The sequence below is a fragment of the Rhinoraja longicauda genome, chromosome 29, assembly GCF_053455715.1.
Source record: "Rhinoraja longicauda isolate Sanriku21f chromosome 29, sRhiLon1.1, whole genome shotgun sequence".
In the NCBI taxonomy this organism is placed as follows: Eukaryota; Metazoa; Chordata; class Chondrichthyes; order Rajiformes; family Arhynchobatidae; genus Rhinoraja; species Rhinoraja longicauda.
Window position 1 is genome coordinate 28513941 of NC_135981.1, and position 20127 is coordinate 28534067.

Genomic DNA, 20127 nt, shown 5'->3' on the forward strand with positions numbered 1-20127 from the left:
ATTTTTAAGGCCGAAAGGCATACGCAACCACTCAAACAGTCCGTACGGGTTGATGGTCGCTGTTTTCGGAATGTCCGGCGGGTGGACCGGCGGCCCTTCGGTTGGAATGAAATGGACGACCCCGTGCTTCTCCGAAGGTGAATCAAAACGCTGGACGAGGAGCTGCGGGAAGTCGGCCAGGACTGCATCGAACTGACCGGGAGACGTGGTAAAGGACTGGATAACTAGGCTGGGTGGGGCGGCGCTTGTAGAAGCCTCTGGCCCAGTACCCCGAGGCCGTACATCAGCCGAGGGTTGTAGGCCCCTCCCTCGGACGTCTGCGACCAAGGAAAACGCCCATAGGAAATCTGCCCCCAATATGGCCTGGCCCACATCCGCAACGATGAATTCCCAACGGTAAGTCCTGGACTCGAAGGACAGGGACATGGTCCTTTTACCGTATGTACGGATGGTGCTACCATTCACTGCAATTAGGGGCGGGCCCTTTTCCCCCACTCGAACTTCACAGTCATAGGGGGGCACAATACTTACGACCGCTCCCGTATCCGCTAGGAAAACGATCCCGGTACTCTGATCCGTAGCGTAGAGGCGGTGGTTACGGCCAACCGAGACTGCCTCTACAGTCGATCGGCCCAGGCGTTTCCCGGAAACGAACACAGGGATCTACAGCTTCGTGCCTCGCTGCCCCACCGCCGATGGAAAGAGCACCAGCCACGCCTATCCGGCTCTGTTGGTCGAGCCCGCTGCCAATGAACAGGCGCCGCCGCCCTCTCTTGGCGGGCCGGCTGCGCAATAGCGGCCGATGCGTCGCTCTCCCGGCCGCACCCCCGACTGCCGCTGGGCCTCGAGACCCGGTTAACGGAGCCGTCTCGGGCGTTGCGTTCCCTCACGAGCGTGTCGGCCTTCTCGGCGAACGCTACCGGATCTTCAAAAGGGACATCTGCCAACACCAACCTGACGTCCCCAGGTAGCTTCTCCCGAAAGGCCGCTTCGAATATCATGCACGGCTGATGGTCGCCCGCCAAAGCCAGCATCTCGGACATCAGCTCCGACGGCAGCCGCTGCCCCAGCTCTGGCAAATGGAGGAGCTTCAGAGCCCGCTGGTCCTGGGCCCAGCCGAAGGTCCGCAGCAGGAGCTTCTTGAGCCCCACGTACTGGTTCGTTTGGGGTGGACTGGTCAGGTATCGGCTGACCCGCGCAGCCACCTCCGCCTGCAGACAGCTCACCAGGTGGTGGAACTTCTCCTGGTCTTCCTCCACCTTTTTAAGATGGAACTGTGATTCTGCCTGCACAAACCACAGGTGCGGCTGATGGGCCCAGAACGGCGGTAGATGGATTTCGCCCGCGCTCGCTCCTGCCTGCGACATGCTGCTGCTTTCTTCCTACGTTCGAGGTCACCAATGTAGTGAGTCCAGACGAGTGGTATTATCCAAATACTTTATTGGTATAAAACCCGTGACAAACGCAACAGACTTCTTTCTGGACGAACACTAACTTCACTCACTAATCTAATCTCTAATCTAACGTTTGGCGCCAAGCATTTAAATACCCCGCGCTTCCTCACCCCGTGACCGTAACCCAATCCGAGGGTTCTATTACCTGGCCAATCCCTATGTCCCTACAAGACAGAGTACCGGAAGGAGATGGATTTGGAGCATGATATTAAGACAATGATCTCTTGCTCAATGCCAGCAAGACTGGAGAGCTGATTATCTATGTTATCAAACAGGTGTAGTACACGCCCCAGTCTGTATCATTGGTACCAAAGTGGAGATGCCAAAGAGCTTCAACTTCCTAGGTGTAACTATCGTCAATAATTTGCTCTGCTATAACAGCACTTGAATGCGACAGCCAAGAAAGCAACCAAAGCCTCGACTTCCTCAGAAGGCTAAGGAAATTAGAAACATAGAAGGGTATTCAGTGTATCTCTCATGACTCTTACCGATTTCTTCAGAAGCCTTACAGAACGCAACCTATGCAGATGTATCACAACTTGCTATGCGCAAAATGTGCAAATACCTACCTCAAGGGGTCTTTGATGCATAAACAATATCAGGTGATGGAGATTAAGTGGAGCGTTATATCTATAACTAGACTAAGTGGACCCGTTGGGCCCACAACTCGTTGGGTGCCCTTGTGACGTGGGAAAATCGCGTTTTTTCTTTAATATAAATGGATTTTTAAAAAATAAAATAAATCTCAATGAAAATCAAGATTTTTCTTTAAAATGGCATTTATTTCCGCATTGGTCTAGCACCCTCCCCTCACTCACTCCATCCCCCCTCAACCCCCCTTATCCCCCCCCCACCTCCCCCACTCACCTACATCCCCCCTTATCCCCCCCTCCATTCTTAGAGGCTCTCCGGCGGCGGCGCCATTCCCGCCCGTCGGGTTTCCATTGTGATGTCGAACACGGAGGTATTACTGCGCATGGGCTGCTGACAGGCACAGCAAGTGGAAAAGGGATTTATTAAAGTTTAAAATGTGAATAACTCAAAACACAACAACAATTTGAACGTTAAAAATGAGATTTATTTCAGTAACTTGTCAGTTTGTGTTTTGCGTTCTTTCTCATTGACCCTCGACATGTTCAGTTATTTCTTGTTGCCTCTCTTGTTCCCTTCTGTTCCTCACCGCCTCTCAATGTCTCTTTGTGGCGTTCTTTTCTTGACCATGCTGCGACTCGTTTGCTCTCTCCTGTTGTCATGATGCAAAAAAGAGATAGATATTCATCAGGATGTATATATTTATAAACTTCTAAAAAAAAAACTATTTATTAATCAACACAGAAGCATTAGATCAAAATGCCATTTTTCTGTTTGAAATAAAATAAATCTCAATGAAAATGCTTCTTTATTAACCGGTCAGTTTTGCATTCTTTCTCGTCAATCCCCAACGTTGAGTTATTTCTCATCACTTCTCTTGTTCCCTTCTGCTCCTCACTGCCTCTCGACGTCTCTTTGCTGTTGATGAAGAAAAAGACACACAATTTTAATATAGAGATATTATTGATCGGTCAAACTTTAACTTGAAGAAAATGAGTCATAGCTTAACGAAGCACGCTTCTAATTTTTAAAAAAATTCAGATACAGCGCGGAAACAGGCCTTTTCGGCCCACCAAGTCCGCGCCGCCCAGCGATCCCCGCATACTAACACTATCCTACACACACTAGGGACAATTTTTACATTTACCCAGTCAATTAACCTACATACCTGTAGGTCTTTGGAGTGTGGGAGGAAACCGAAGATCTCGGAGAAAACCCACGCAGGTCACGGGGGGAACGTACAAACTCCTTACAGTACAGCACCCGTCGTCAGGATCGAACCTGAGTCTCCGGCGCTGCATTCGCTGTAAAGCAGCAACTCTACCGCTGCGCTACCGTGCCGCCCGTCAACATCCTTGGTCGATCTCCCATTCTTCAGGGAAACTTTGACACTTTCCCTAGCCTTTCCATCGGCCAAGAGTCACATACAGTTGTCCATGCTGAAATACCGGTTTCTCAAGGTATATCAACACATTCTCCATTGTTTGTCCTTATTTTTTATGGATTGTCGTAGCAAAACTTGACTGAATCGGGAATTGTCTCCGCTTAAGGGGAATGTCTTTGCCTTCTGTTAAAGTGAGCGTTATCTTAGGAATCATACCAATGTCGTCTTTGAACGCTCCAATGTTGATTTTTGTAATGATCAGATTATCATGTAGCTGTTCCACGATCATCCTCCAGTGATCTTCCTGATAAAACCATGTCTTCTGGGATTAAAATTTGATCGTCATCATTTTTTGAAATCCTGTCTTCTCCGACTTTCAGTAAAAATTGAGAATAGTTGTCTTCCCCATCTCTCAATCGCATATTCCTCTTCAATTGAAACTTGGTGAAAGTTCTCCACAAGTAGGATTTTTTGATGCAGGAATTTTCAACATCAGCATCATTTCCCCTTTTCACAACAGGAAGGAGTTGTCAAAAATCGCCACAACAAATGGTAAGAATGCTGCCAAAAGGCTCATCGGTCTTTTCGCATAGATCTCGAAGAGTTCTGTCCACCGCTTCAAAGCTCTCCCTCCTAATTACTCATCCCAAACAGTCTCACTCTCCTGATTCAGTCTCACTCTCCTGATCAAATGTGCCGTGTTGGAGTTCTTCTCAATGTTGCACATTGTATTATCGGTCACTACGATGGGTATCTTGAATCGAGAATATGCAGTTCTTCCACCAGGCATCAATGTAGCTGCTATAGACAATAGACAATAGACAATAGATGCAGGAGGAGGCCATTCGGCCCTTCGAGCCAGCACCGCCATTCAATGTGATCATGGCTGATCATTCTCAATCAGTACCCCGTTCCTGCCTTCTCCCCATACCCCCTGACTCCGCTATCCTTAAGAGCTCTATCTAGCTCTCTCTTGAATGCATTCAGAGAATTGGCCTCCACTGCCTTCTGAGGCAGAGAATTCCACAGAATCACAACTCTCTGACTGAAAAAGTTTTTCCTCATCTCAGTTCTAAATGGCCTACCCCTTATTCTTAAACTGTGGCCCCTTGTTCTGGATATACCAGAGGATGCTACAGCAAAAGCAACATCAACTTGACCTTGAACTTTGGAGAGGATCAAATTGGTGAGAATTGTCTTGCCCGTTCCTGCTGGTAAATCAATGAAAAACATTGAAGTAAGATTCCTTTCCAAGCAGCTGCACACATGGTCATACACTGCTCTTTGCTCAGCATTCCTGAGGCTCCTTCTCTTCAAAAATCGCTGTTGTTCAGGTCTATTGTACTGCAGTTCACTCAGCAATTCTGAATTGTCACCATCAAGGTTCATCCTTCCATGTCTTGGTAGTGGCACATGAAAGTATCCCAGTGTCTTGTAATTCGCAAGCTTGTCTTGAATATACAACAGAGCCTGATCATGATGCCTCTCATCAATCATGATATTTGGATCATCGATTGTTCTCCGTTCTCTTTGAAGGTAATCTTCAGACATTGAATTCTTGAAGCGATCCCATATTTGTCGAGGAGTGTTGATCTCGGCAATCGCCAGCAAAACAAACAAATCTCTCATTGCTTCGGGGAGTCTTGTCCGCTCAGCATCTTCCATCGTCTGTTGCCAATGGTCGTCAGTTTGCAACAAACCTCTTTCTATGCAGACGTGTTTGAAGGAAGGAAGAATATGTCCGTCATGTGTCCTCAATGAATCGAAGGATATTGGCCCTTTTATGTGATGGAGAAGCAGTCTCAAATAGTAGAGGTCACATCTTGGAGAAACGGTATACACTCATCCCAGAATGTTGGCTTCAAACATACTTGGAAGATCTTCCACTATCTTCCCAAACTTCCTTCTTTGCTATTTCCTATTGTTCCACTCGTAAAATCGGGGTACATCAGCGTACACATTTGAAGTTGGTGATGCCATCCATCATCTCCACGTGGAAAGCAAAGGGCATATTGAAAACTATCATACTACCTACGAGACTCTGAAATGATCCACAGGCCTCATCCTCTTTTGTTCAAGACAATGTGCCCTGATCTCACCTCGGGTTCATCATTGCTTGGTATTATGACGGCAACTTCGTCGACAATTTGTGCGTTAAACCGCCTTTCATGTTCAAAAGCTGGCCTGCGATCTTGATCAATGACGATTAATGCCTCTGGCAAATCTCTCATTCTTCCCATTTGCCGTTTGATGAGAAGAAATGTAAGGGTTGTTTCGTCTTATCAAGTTTTCAAGCATCTCAACAATTTCCCTTTGAATATTAGCATCTCGCAGAATACACATTCGCAATTCAACACTATCTTGGGGGCCCATAAAATAGATCTGAAAGAATTGACTCAGCTGGTCTAGGTCAGGCATCAAGGGACCAAGGTAATGATGAATCTGCCCTTGAATGGTGGCTGAAGGAAAAAGATCTCTCCTTGTGAGTTGTGCATTTCATCTCATTTTATCTCTGGCCCGCTGTTCAGGCAGTCTTCTAGTTCTTTCATCTCCTGGGGATGGAGTGGATGGGGAGAGGAGGAGGGGGATAAAGGAGGAGGGGGGGATGGAGTGGGTGAGGGGGGGTTCTTTAAAACAACCTTAACGCAATTTCAGTTAATACAGGAGAGGTTTGGGAGAAATAACAACATTTCAAGGCAGTGGTTGACTTATTCCAGACAGTTTGGGGCGGCACGGTGACGCAGCGGTAGAGTTGCTGCCTTACAGCGCCAGGGACCCAGGTTGGATCCTGACTACGGGTGCTGTCTATACGGAGTTTGTACGTTCTCCCCGTGACCTGCGTGCGTTTTTTCCAGATGCTCCAGTTTCCAAAGACGTACCGGTTAGTATGTTAATTGGCTTGGTAAAATTGTGAACTGTGTTAGTGTGCGGTGATCACCGGCCGGCACGGACTCGATGGGCCGAAGGGCCTGCTATGCGCTGCATTTCTAAACTAAACTAAAAATGAGGGATAGTGTGTTAAATGAGTGTGGAGAAATGTATTTATTGATTGAAGAATCATGAAATGATTGTAATGTGATCTAACACCCTCTTTATCTAATCCCAGCTTTACAACAAAGGGCCGTCAGCAATTAGTAAAGCCATTGTTGAAATGGCCTGGCCTTCAGACTTCAATGGCATTAATCTCTTGTTCAAATCAATGATTGTACCAATGAATGAAATCAAGTGCACAGTGAACTCCACTGAAGCTGACAACTGGGTAAGATTTTGGATTATCAAAAGTTCCTTTTTTTTTGCCTTGGAATAGGAATGTCAAGATGGGAGTGTCCTGCTGGTGGCAATCGAAAAGCAAAATTAAAGAGTGCAGGTGTTGGTAATCTGAAACAAAAACAGAAAGTGGCTGTAATACCCAACAGGGCAGACAGCATCCGCCAGAGAATAGGTCCTGTTGCAGATCAATAACCTTTCATGAGACCAGCATCTGCAGTTTTTTTCCTACACCTTTCATGAGAACAAGGAATAGTCAGAAATGAAAGATATTTTGAATACCAGAGAAACTGGAGGGATGGAGAAAACAAAGGGAACAAGATAATAAATTCATAAGGTCATAAGTGATAGGAGCAGAATTTGGCCATTCAGCCCATCAAGTCTACTCCGCCATTCTATCATGACTGATCTAACTCTCTCACCTAACCCCAATCTCCTGCTTTCTCCCCGTAACCTCTGACACCTGCACTAATCAAGAATCTATCTATCTCTGCCTTAATTATAGGAAGGATGTCGACAAAATGGAGAGGGTACAGAGGAGATTTACTAGAATGTTGCCTGGGTTTCAGCACTTAGGCTACAGAGAGAGGTTGAACAGGTTGGGTCTTTATTCTTTGGAGCGTAGAAGGTTGAGGGGGGACTTGATAGAGGTTTTTTAAATTTTGAGAGGGACGGACAGAGTTGACGTGGGTAGGCTTTTCCCTTTGAGAGTGGGGAAGATTCCAACAAGGGGACATAGCTTCAGAATTGAGGGACAAAGGTTTAGGGGTAACATGAGGGGGAACTTCTTTACTCAGAGGGTTGTGGCTGTATGGAATGGGCTTCCGGTGGAAGTGGTGGAGGCTGGCTCGATTTTATTATTTAAGAGTAAATTGGATAGGTATATGGATAGGAGGGGATTGGAGGATTATGGTCTGAGTGCAGGTAGATGAGACTAGGTCAGGGAGAATGGTCGGCGTGGACTGGTAGGGCCAGACAGGCCTGTTTCCATGCTGTAGTTGTTATATGTTATATGTTATATGTTAAAAATATCCACTGACTTGGCCTCCACAGCCTTCTGTGGCAATGAATTCCACAGATTCACCAGCCAGACATTACAATGTCCGTGATGGAATGGAGACTGAAAGAAACTGAACGACAGTGGTGGTCTTGATGCTGGGGGAGTGAGGGTGAAGGCTTGTTCATAAAGAAGGATAGGGCAGAGCAAAATAAATGGTGATATCCATCCTGGTTCCAGTGTCTGCATCCTCTGCCTCGCAGTGCCAGAGACCCGGGCTCCATCGTCACCTTGGCCGCAGTCTGTGTGGAATTTGTACGTTCTCCCTGTGACTGCGTGGGTTTTCATTCGGGTGCTCCAGTCTCCTCCCACATCCTAAAGATGTGCGGGTTTGTAGGTTAATTGGCCTCTGTAAACTGTCCCTAGTGTGTAGGAAGTGGATAAGAAAGTGCAATAACATACAGCTAGTATGAATAGGTGATCAATGGTCTGCATGGGCTCGGTGGGCCGAAAGGCCTATTTCGGTGCTCTATCTCAAACCTAAACCAAACTATATCACAGCTTTCAAGAGAGAGCTAGATAGAGCTCTTAAGGATAGCAGAGTCAGGGGGTATGGGGAGAAGGCAGGAACGGGGTACTGATTGAGAATGATCAGCCATGATCACATTGAATGGTGGTGCTGGCTCGAAGGGCCGAATGACCTACTCCTGCACCTATTGTCTATTGTCCATTGTCTAATAGCCCAACCATTATTTGGGCTAACACAGTAGTCCAGTGTGGTTGTAATTAAACCGTGTCAAGATCACAACAGTGGTTGGTGGGGGGGGCACTAAAGGCTCATGGCCACATGGTCACATGACCACTAAAGGCTCATGGGCACTTGGCCACTAAAGGCTCATGGCCACTGAAGGCTCATGGCCACTGAAGGCTCATGGTCACGTGACCACTAAAGACACATGGCCACGGAAGGCTCATGGCCACATGACCACTAAAAGCTCATGGCCACATGACCACTAAAGGCTCATGGCCACATGGTCACATGACCACTAAAGGCTCATGGCCACATGACCACTAAAGGCTCATGACCACTAAAGGCTCATGACCACTAAAGGCTTATGGCCACTGAAGGGATCCTCTACAAAATGCACAGAAGGTGCAGGCAAAAAGGTTTTTGGTACAATGGCCTTCATCAGTCAGGGTAATGAGTATAGAATTTGGGATGTGTAGGAAGGAATTGCAGATGCTGGTTTAAATCAAAGATAGACACCTGGTGGCGCCAGCAATGGCTGAATTGCCAACAGTCTGTCTGTCCCTTTGTTGTTTGTTTGTATGTGTTAAATGTATGTTCTTAGTGTTCTCTAGCTTGTTTTATGTGGGGGGTGGTGGGAAACTTTTTCTAATCTCTTACCTCGACGGAGATGCGATTTCTTTCAGTATCGTATTTCTGTCCACACTGCGGCCAAACATCGAGGAGCTGGTGGCCTTTGCTGGAGACCGACTGTGGAACTAATATCATGGAGCTGGCGATCCCTTTGCTAGGGATTGACCTCTGAGCTCCAACCGCGGGGGCCTGCGGACTTTAACATTTGGAGCTCGCGGTCTCTGGTTAGAGACCGACTTTGTGAGCTCCAAACCGCAGGAGCTTCGACCGCCCCGACACGAGGGCTTCGATCGTCCCGATTGTGAATGTTTCGACTGCCCCGACCACGGGAGAATAAAGGGGAAGGAGTTCAGACTTTACAGTCAGGAATGTGGGGAATCCACAGTGGTGGATGTTTATGTTAACTTTTATGTAGTTGTGTCTTGTTGCTTTGTTTTTAGTATGGCTGTATGGTGATTCAAATTTCACTGTACCTTAATTGGTACATGTGACATAAACTGACCTTGAAACCCTGAAACCTTGAAATGCTGGAGTAACTCACCAGGACAGGCAGCATCTCTGGAGAGAAGGAATGGGTGACGTTTTGGGTCGAGACCCTTCTTTAGATTGATGACGAGGGAGTGGGCAGTACATAGATAAGGAAGTGTAAGGTGTGAAAACAGGACAAAGGGAATGGAGATTAAGGGAAATGTAGAATAGATCATTGTTAGAATTTGGAATGCTATTTACAGTTGTAAAAGACATTGGTGAGGCTGCATTTGGAATATTGTGTTCAGTTTCGGTCACCCTGCTAAAGGAAGGATGTTTGTTAAAAAGGAAAGGAGGGCAGAGAAGATTTACAAGGATGTTGCCAGGACTTGTGGGCATGAACTATGGAGGGAGGTTGGGTGGGCTAGGCCTTGGAGTGCCAGGGCATGATCTTATAGAGGTGTACAAGATCATGAGGGGAATAGAAAGGATGAATGCACAATCTTTTACCCAGAACAGGGGACTCAGAACCAGAGGATACAGGTGGAAGGTGAGAGGAAAAAGAGTTAGGCACCTGAGGGGCAACGTTTTCACACATGGAGAGGGCGATGGGTATACGGAATGAGATGCCAGACGATAGTAAAGACTGGTACCAAAACAACTTTTTGAAAGATATTTGGACAGGTACATGGATAGATTCAAGATTCAATTTATTGTCACATGTACCAATTAAGGTACACTGAAATTTGAGCTACCATACAGCCATACTAAGTAAAAAGCAACAAGACACACAGCCACATAAAATAATATTTAACATAAACATCCACCACAGCAGATTCCACATTCCTCACTGTGATGGAAGGTAACAAAGTTCAATCATCTTCCTCTTTGTTCACCCGCGGTCGGGGCTGATGAACCCCAGTCGCCGCTGCCGACTGTCCGAAGCCCTCGTGTCGGGATGATTGATACTCCCCGCGTAGGAACGGGTGAAACTCTCCGTGGCATGGAGCTCCCGAGTCGGTCTCTTCTTACCAGAGACCGCGTGCTTCACGATGTTAAAGTCCACAGGCCCCGCGGTTGGAGCTCGCCAATCCTCGGCAAAGGATCGCAGCTCCCGCGACGTTAAAGTCGGTCGATCTCCAGGAAAAGCCGCCAACGCCTCGATGTTAGGCCGCAGTGGGGACGGAGATACGATACAGAGAAAAATCACATCTCCGTCGAGATAAGAGATTGAAAAAAAGTTTCCCCCAATTACCCCCCCCACATAAAACAAACCAAGGAACACTAAAACATACTTTTAACACATAGTTAAATGAATAAAACAGTAGAAAGGACAGACAGACTGTTGGCGAGGCAGCCACTGTGGTGGTGCCACCCGATGGAATGGTTAAGAAGGATAAGGGCCAAACGTGGGCAGGTGGGACTAGTGTAGATGGGACATCTTGGTTGGCAAGGGCAGGTTGGGCCAAAGGGCCTGTTTCCACGCTGTATAGCAGATCATGCAATCCAGTCTGTTGTTCCTCAATGAGATTGTTAAAAATAGATTCATGATGTAACTGCGATTGTTGTCAAAACATCTCAAGGATCTTTAGTAAGTTATACTCTTCTTTTACCTGTAGGTCCTGTCTTTAAGTACCGAGAAACCATACACTACTGAGTACGTACGTCATGAGCTGAATAAAAGAGAGGTCAACAAACCTGAAGCTTTAGTGGAGGAAACCATCTTAAATTTGGTAAGAATAATCATCAAAAACTCAGATGAAAATTATTTGTTGTTCTAAGTTTCATTTGTTATTATAAAGTCACTCTCTGCCCACAATGATCCCAAGCTTTTGATATGGTAATATCTTGGCATATTAATTGGTTCCATCTTTCCTCTTGGCTGAGTTTGCATAAAGTGTATTTCCATCCATATATGCATTGAAAGAACACAAACTACTGGAGTAACTCAGCGGGCCAGGCGGTATTGCTGGAGAGCATGTTTTGGGTTGGGATACATTCTTCACACATGTCCTTATTTGTAAAGCAGTCAGTTCTTTGTTTCTACATTGAAAAGATGCTGGTCCATTTACTGCTAACTTTCTGCTGTCAAAAATTTAACAAAAGGCATCCAGGTGCAAAGTATAAGAAAATAACTGCAGATGCTGGTACAAATCGAAGATATTTATTCACAAAATGCTGGAGTAACTCAGCAGGTTAGGCAGCATCTCGGGAGAGAAGGAATGGGTGACGTTTCGGGTCGAGACCCTTCTTCAAAGTGGTTGTAATGCAAAAGTGTTGCCTCACTGATGATCACACATTCAGAGCCCAAGGCAGGATAAGCCGTTCCATCCATAGCTTCCCTGAATTTAAAAGAGAGTTAGATAGAGCTCTAGGGGCTAGTGGAATCAAGGAATATGGGGAGAAGGCAGGCACAGGTTACTGATTGTGGATGATCAGCCATGATCACAATGAATGGAGGTGCTGGCTTGAAGGGCCAAATGGCCTCCTCCTGCACCTATTTTCTATGTTTCTATTGTTTCTATGCTTCATTAAAACCAGCACATTCCAAGTCCAATAGAATCCTGGCCCATTTAGGTCTAAATTTAAAATGGTTTCTGCTTGTGTTGGATTCTTATTCTAAATAAAGGATAATTTCCTGTCAACTGTGATAGTTCCCACTTCTATTTTTTTACGTTTAATTGTACAAAAATTTTCAGGGAAATATTGTGGGTCAGATTAACCCTTTTTTATAATTCTTCTATTGTGGGCCTGCTCTGTAGATTGTCGGTGTCATTTCATGGGAAGATGCAATTTTGGAATAGGATTTGTAAAGATTTTGCAGGCTTTCTGGGAGATCTTGGCGATGGACAATAGTTCATCTGGTTCATTTGTGTGATTTGTGAACAAGTATACATTAATCCTATCAGCTTTGGCATCAGTAAGGTCTACCTTCACTCTTTAGATGGGGCCAGAGTTTACCATTAGATGTTACCAAATAATGCATTGGCTCCTGATTTACTGTCTCTACCAATGTGTTCTCCTCCCTTGAATGAAAGATACATGCAATAGCATCTTCTTGTATAATAATAATGCAATAATAATGCTTGTTTTTATCGAGAATCATTCGAGTTACCAATGATAATAACCATTTTGTCCAGTTAATGATATTTGTCCTGGATACCAAAATCATGTCCTGCTAATTGTTAACAAAATGAGCTTCGAGTCCCATTAACTCTTCATCTGGACTGACTCAAGGTGGATATAAAACATGCCTGGGCTTCTGACGTTCTTTTTATTAAGGAGTGCATTGGTTATGAAAATTATATTGTGAGAAGATAACCTTTGCATGGGTCTGACAAGCATTAAGGCTGATTAAGGCTGTCTTCATTTTAGACCTGTGATGCTTCCAAATGCGTGAAAATTGTGTGCTATGTGGGTCGTCTGGAGAGAAACAAGAGAGCAGTGATCAGCATACAATCCACTCTCAGAATGGAGCCCTTCATAAAGGTAAACCACAGCTTCATCTTTCAAGTCATTCATATCATGGTGATGAAAATAATATTACAGTGGTGGATGGTTATAGTAGTCTCACCAAATCCGCGCCGACCAGCGATCCCCACGCACTATCGCTATCCTACACACACTAGGGACAAGTTACAATTTATCCAAGCCAATGAACCTGCAAACCTGTACGTCTTTGGAGTGTGGGAGGAAACCGGAGATCCCGGAAAAAATCCACGCAGGTCATGGAGAAAACGTAACAAACTCCGTACAGACAGCACCTGTAGTCGTGATCGAACCCGGGTCTCCGGCGCTGAGAGGCAGCAACTCTGCCGCTGCGCCACCGTACCATCACAGTGGTTAGAGGAGATTTGATAAAGCGAGAGACCAAGCATAGACTAGGCGACTGTTTCACCGAACATTTGCACTTGTTCCACCAAGGCTGCTGGATCTCCCGTTCCCAGACTGATCTTTCTGTCCTGGGCCTCATCCATTGCCAGAGTGAGGCCACAGGCAAGCTGCAGCAACAGCACCTCATATTCCACTTGGGTGGCTTACACCCCAAAGGTATGGACACTGAATTCATCAAGCTACATAAATCTTAAATAGAAACAAAATGCTGGAGCAACTCAGAAGGACAGGCAGCATCTCTGGATATATAGAATGGGTGACGTTTTGGGTCAAGAAACTTCTTCTGAAGGGTCTGCAGAAGGGTCTCGACCCGAAACGTCACCCATTCCCTCTATCCAGAGATGCTGCCTGTCCCATTGAGTTACTCCAGCATTTTATGTCCATCTTCAGTGTAAAGCAGCATCTGCAGTTCCTTCCTATACGTGAATCTTAATTCCGTCTAGAAAATAATGGGGAAAAAGTAAACAAAACCACAAATTTGTGTTTTGCAGAATCAATACAAACAGTATACTTTCCAGTCCAGAGCATCTTTCATTGTGCAAGAAATGCCATACAAAGTACAACCCGAAGAATTCCCCAGTGGCAATAGCATGGTGAGTACTGAAGACTCAGAGTCCAGCTGTTGGAACCCATCCAACCTCCAGCCACATGGCATCCTGGTTAACATAGAGGTGTGATGAATAAATGCAGCAAGGATCCAGTCAGACAATGGAAGACTGGTGGAAATCCTTAGGCTGCAGGTGGGAATCTTGTTGTTTCCGTTGATCTTTTGCTGATGTTATCCATAATGGAACACTTAGCTGCCCATTTGCATTTGCCCCATTAATCTGTTCACTGCCAAGTTTTTTTTACTATTGGGCATGACCCGATTTTACTCGGGGGTGGCACTGAACAGGTTAAAGAAATGAAGGAGTAAATTTGATTTTATCTCAGAATCTTAGGATACCACATTTAGTAGAACTGCTGCCTTCACTGCTCCAGTGACAGCTCCAAACCTGACGTCTTGTGTCTATGTGGAGTATGTATATTCTGCCCATGGCCAGATGGAAATCCTCCCACATGTTCTAGCTTATTTTCTTGCATTCCAAGTACGTGGGGTTTGGTAGATTAATTGACAACTGTAAACAGAGCAAAATGTAGGGGATGGGGGAATGTGGAGGAGTTTATGAGTGTGTAGAGAGAATGGAATGGGATCAGGATAAGATTAGTGTAAAGAGTGGCTGGTGTTTGGTGCAGACATGGTGAGCTCAATGGTTGGCTTCCATCCTGTACGAGTACGTGGCTTATCCAACATCAGGATATCCAAAAAACATCTTATAATCATTGAGGTGTACAGACATAATAAAATCCGCTTGCTATTTTATACAATGCAAATGTGTAGGGTCTCGACATGAAACATCACCCATTCCTTCCCTCCAGAGATACTGCCTGTCCTGCTGAGTTACTCCAGCTTTGTGTCTTATTCAATGCAAAACCCCACAATCACAATAATATGGTGAGGAACACTTGTATTCTTCAATTTAGTGCAGTGGAAGTGTTTTGCATTCATCAAGGAGGCAGATGGAGCCTAGGTTTAGTTCTTCATCTGTAACAAGACCTTTCCTTCTGGGACACCAGCTTGCAAACGTGGCAATTTTAACACAATCGAAATCAAGGGATTTATTTCTGTGGAACCTATGAAAACACTGTCCAATCGTGGAATGTAGGAATTTTCTTCTTAAAGTAATAATCAGGGCCTATAATAAGTATGTACGAATGAAAATAGTACCCTCAGCTCTCGAGCCTGCCTCAATATTCAATATACTCACGGCTGAACTGCCTGGGGCCCGTCTCCTTTCCTGTGCTATTTCCTCATAGACCTTAAGTCTCAGATAATTCAAAAATATATCGACCTTAAATATCCCCAATAATCTTGCCTCCATAATCCTCCAGGGAAGAGAATTTCTGAGTTTCACCACCTCCTGAGAAGATCAAACGCCTGTCAGTTTTAAAAGACCGTTCTCTAATCTTGTGACCATTGTCCCTCATTCAAGATTCACCGACTTTTAAAGAGATCTCCATATCTACTTTGTGTAGGAAGGAACTGCAGATGCTGGTTTAAACTGAAGATAGACACAAAAACCTGGAGTAACCCAAAATGCTGGGCGGTCACGGTGGCGCAGCGGTAATGTAGCTGCCTTACAGCGAAACCAACCCTGGAGACCCGGGTTCGATCCCGACTACAGGTGCTGTCTGTAGGGAGTTTGTACGTTCTCCCCGTGATCTGCGTGGGTTTTCTCTGAGATGTTCGGTTTCCTCCCACACTCCAAAGACGTACAGGTTTGTAGGTTAAGTGGCTTGTTAAATGTAAAAATTGTCCCTAGTGGGTGTACGATAGTGTTAATGTGCAGGGATCGCTGGTCGGCGCGGACCCGGTGGGCCGATAGGGCCTGATTGTGCACTGTGTTTCTAAACTAAACTAAACTAAACTAAACTAAACTCAGCGGGTCAGACACAATCTCTGGAGAAAAGAATAGGTGACGTTTCAGGTCGAGACCGTTTTTCAGACTGGGTCTCTTATTTCCCTTTCCCTGAATCTTATCATGCCTATGTTTCAATTAGGCCATCTCTCCGTCATCTCACTCCAAAAGAAGATAGATCTAGTTTATTTAGCCTTGTGATAAGCTACCAGCTCATCCCAAGAAATGGCACAGTGAGCCTCTCTTGGGCTGTCTCCAAAGCTAGTGAACCCCTTCTTGAATAATAAAACCAAAACAATGCACAATGCTCCAGATGAGGTCACACCAACACCTTGTATAATTGTACAAATCTTCCCCATCTCTAAACTCGAACACTCGAGTCATAGAGTCATGGAGTGACACAGTGTGGAAACAGCCTCTTCAGCCCAACTTGCCCACATGTCCTAGCTACACCAGTCCCAGCTACACCAGTCCCATTAGCCAGGATTTGATCCATATCCCTCCAAACCTATCCTATCCATGTCCCACCACTATCCATGTACCTGTCTAACTGCTTCTTAAATGTTGGGATTATCCCTGCCTCAACCACCTCCTCTGGCAGCTTGTTCCGTTCCATACACCCACCACCCTTTGTCTAAAAAAGTTACCCCTCAGATTCCTATTAAATCTTTTCCCCTTCACCTTAAACCTATATCCTCTGGTTCTCGATCCCCCTACTCTGGGCAAGAGACTCTGTGCATCTACCCAATCTATTTCTCTCATGATCTTGCAAGAATGGTGAGTATTCCATTTGCCTTCCAATCATTTGCTGCACCTACTGGCTAATTTCTTTGTAGTTGTGCACAAGAACAAAGGTGCAGCCTCACAGCGCCAGAGATCCAGGTTCAATCCTGACCTCGGGTGCTGTCCATGTGGAGTTTCCATGTTCTCCCTGTGACCATGTGGGTTTCCTCCGGGTGCTCCGGCTTCCGCTCAGGTCCCAAAGACGTGCAGGTTTGTAGGTTCATTGGCTTCTGGAAATTGTCCTCGTGTTTAGGAAGCGAATGAGAAAATGAGATAACATAGAACTAGTGTGAATGAGTGATAGATGGTCGGCATGGACTTGGTGGGCCGAAGGGCCTGTTTCCATGCCATATCTCCAAACAAACACTTGGATCCCTTTGTACAGTTGCACATCGGCAATCTTTCTCCATTTAGATAAGTCACGGTTAGATTCTTCTTGCTGGAGTGCATAACATCATACTTCTGCACATTAAACTCCAGCGGTTATCAGGCAACTGAACCATCCTACCACAACCTGAGAGCAGTGCTGAACTACTATCTACCTCATTGGTGACCCTCAGTCTATCCTTGATCGGACTTTGCTGGCTTTACCTTGCACTGAATGTTATTCCCTTATCATGTATCTATACACTGTAAATGGATTGATTGTAATCAGATGTAGTCTTTCTGCTGACTGGTAAGCACGCAACAAAAGTGAGACTGAAATGAACTGAACTGCGTTGCCAAGTTTTCATCTGCTTGCTCAACCTATCTATATGCAGTTGTAGAGTCCCAACATTGACATCAAAACATTCCTTCCCATTTATTTTTGTACCTTCAGCAAACTTGGATACTTCACATATTGTCCCCTGCATCGGAGCATTTGGAGATTATGCCATGTGTAATCTGCTCACAAATGGGAACTATTGATTCAGTGCTCAAATCCCAGCCAGGCCACTGCGAATGTTTGAAATCAAATAATAATCTTAGAGCTTTGTTTTTCAAACAGTTAGTCACTGTAATACCATATCATCAAAAACCCATTGGCTTCATGAGAAGAAATTGCAGGTGCCCTGGTTGAGATGTCATTAAATACTGGTGAGGTGACGGAAAACTGAAGGAAGGCAAATGTTGTGCCTCTATTTAAGACGGGCGGAAAGGAAAAGCCTGGGAACTATAGGCCAGTGAGCCGAACATATGTGGTTGGAAAGTTACTATAGATTATTCTGAGGGATTAGATGTACAGTACATGCATTTGCATAGACATTTGATTAGGGATAGTCAGCATGGTTTTGTATGTGGAAGATCGTGTCTCATGGATCTGACTGAGTTTCTTGAAGATGTGACCAAAAAGGTTGATGAGGGCAGAGCTGTAGATGTTGTATATATGAGCCAGCAGGGCATTGACAATGTGCCACATGGGAGGCTGTTCTGGAAGGTTAGATCGCATGGGATCCATGAGAACTAACCAACTGTACAGAAAATTGGCTTCATGGAAGGAAGCAGAGGGTGATGGCAAAAGGTTGTTTTATGGACTGGAGGCCTGTGACTAGTGGTGCACTTCAAAGATTGGTGCTGGGCCCATTGGTGTTTGTGGTTATACCAATGATTTGGATGAGAATGTACAAGGCAGGATTAGTAAGTTAGCAGATGACACTAAATGGCCAATATGGTAGATAGTGAAGATGTTTATCAAAGTTTACAGCAGGATTGTGGGCAGTGGGCAGTGGGCAGAGGATGGTTAAGATAAATTTCTTGTATTTTGGGCAAAGTCTAACCAGACTAAGAGTTCCCCAGTGTGTACTCATAGTTGGTACTCAGTTTACATTCAATTTAATCAACGCTTCTCAATTCTGTGATTTTTGTGCTGAATTTATGTGACAAAAATGAAGCAATCTTCATCGCTGAGCACAGTGGCGCAGCGGTAGAATTGCTGCCTTACAGCACCAGAGACCCGGGTTCCATCCTGACTATGGATGCTATCTGTACAGAGTTTGTACGGTCTCCCCGTGACCTGCGTGGGTTTTCTCCGGGTGCTCCAGTTACCTTCGGTTACCTCCCACATTCCAAAGCCATACAGGTTTGAAGGCTATTTGGCTTTGGTAAAATTGTAAATTGTCCCCAGTGTGCATAGGATAGTGTTAGTGTGCAGGGATCATTGGAGGGCTGAAGGGCCTGTTTCCGTGTTGTATCTCTAAAATAAACTAAACTAAAAGGTTTCCCGCAAAGTTTGAGGAAAGAGGAATTCAGAGGGAACACAAAACCAGCGTCGGCCCTTCCATGTAGAAAAGGGAATTGGCCCACCTCAGGTTAACTATAACTAAACTATAACTAAACTACAACTAAACTACAACTAAACTATAACTATAACTAAACTATAACTAAACTATAACTATATATCACCACCAGGTGGCGCGAGCAATGGCTGCCGCCAACAGTCTGTCTGTCCTTTCATTCTTTGTTGTTTAATAGTATGTGTTAAATGCGTGCTTTTAGTGTTCTTTAGTTTGTTTTTGATGGGGGGGAAGTGGGGGTTTTCGGGGAAACTTTTTTAATCTCTTACCTCGACGGAGAAGCGACTTTTTCCGTATCGTATCTCCGTCTGCACTGCGGCCTAACATCGAGGAGCTGGCGGCCTCTGCTGGAGACCAACTTCGGGAGCTCCAACCGCGGGAGCCGGTGGGACCTAACATCGTGGAGCTGGCGGTCCCTCTCGGGGATCGACGATGGAGCTCCAACCGCGGGAGCCTGCGGACTTCAACATCGTGGAGCTTGCGGTCCCTAGTTGGAGACCAACTTCGGGTTTTCCAAGCCGAGGGGGCTTCGACCTCCCCGACGCGGGTTGCTTCGATCGTCCCGATCGTGGGGGTTTTAATCGCCGGCTGCGAGAGCTACGATCGCCCCGACTGCCAGTGGTTCGACTGCCCCGACTGCGGGACAATGAAGAGGGAAGAAGTTAGACTTTATTGCCTTCCATCACAGTGGGGAATGTGGGGAATCTGCTGTGGTGGATGTTTATGTTCACTTTTATGTAATTGGGTGTCTTGTTGCTTTTTTAAAAAAGAATTTAGTGTGGCTGTAAGGTAAATCGAATGTCACTGTACCTTAATTGGTACATGTGAAAATAAACTAACCTTGAAATCTTGATATCTATAACGAAATATCTATAACAATCACTATATATCGATAACTAGATCGATGTGCATCTGTAAGTATAACTACCACTATAACAATATCTATTACTATATAATTATATCTATAACTAAAACTATAATGTTTAAATGTTGTAAGTGCCTTCCATTATGGTGGTATCTGCTTGTATTTGCAGGTGGAATCTGTCATTGAGTGTTGTGAACCAGAGGGATCCAAGCCGGTCCCGGTTTGGTACATTATTGTAGCTATACTCGGGGGCTTGCTACTCATAGCTTCGGTGACACTCCTCCTTTGGAAGGTATGTGTGTGGATGCCCC

General features: G+C 45.4%; 1 protein-coding gene across 1 annotated transcript in view; it reads left to right on the plus strand.

Annotated features, from left to right (window-relative positions):
- LOC144607519 (integrin alpha-8-like) overlaps nucleotides 1-20127 on the plus strand; it is a 139277-nt gene that overhangs the window by 113910 nt on the left and 5240 nt on the right. Inside the window, exons 25-29 of the mRNA XM_078424418.1 lie at nucleotides 6536-6688; nucleotides 11162-11275; nucleotides 12918-13031; nucleotides 13928-14029; nucleotides 19986-20108. Coding sequence (XP_078280544.1) covers nucleotides 6536-6688; nucleotides 11162-11275; nucleotides 12918-13031; nucleotides 13928-14029; nucleotides 19986-20108 — 606 coding nt within the window. The remainder of the gene's footprint in view (nucleotides 1-6535; nucleotides 6689-11161; nucleotides 11276-12917; nucleotides 13032-13927; nucleotides 14030-19985; nucleotides 20109-20127) is intronic.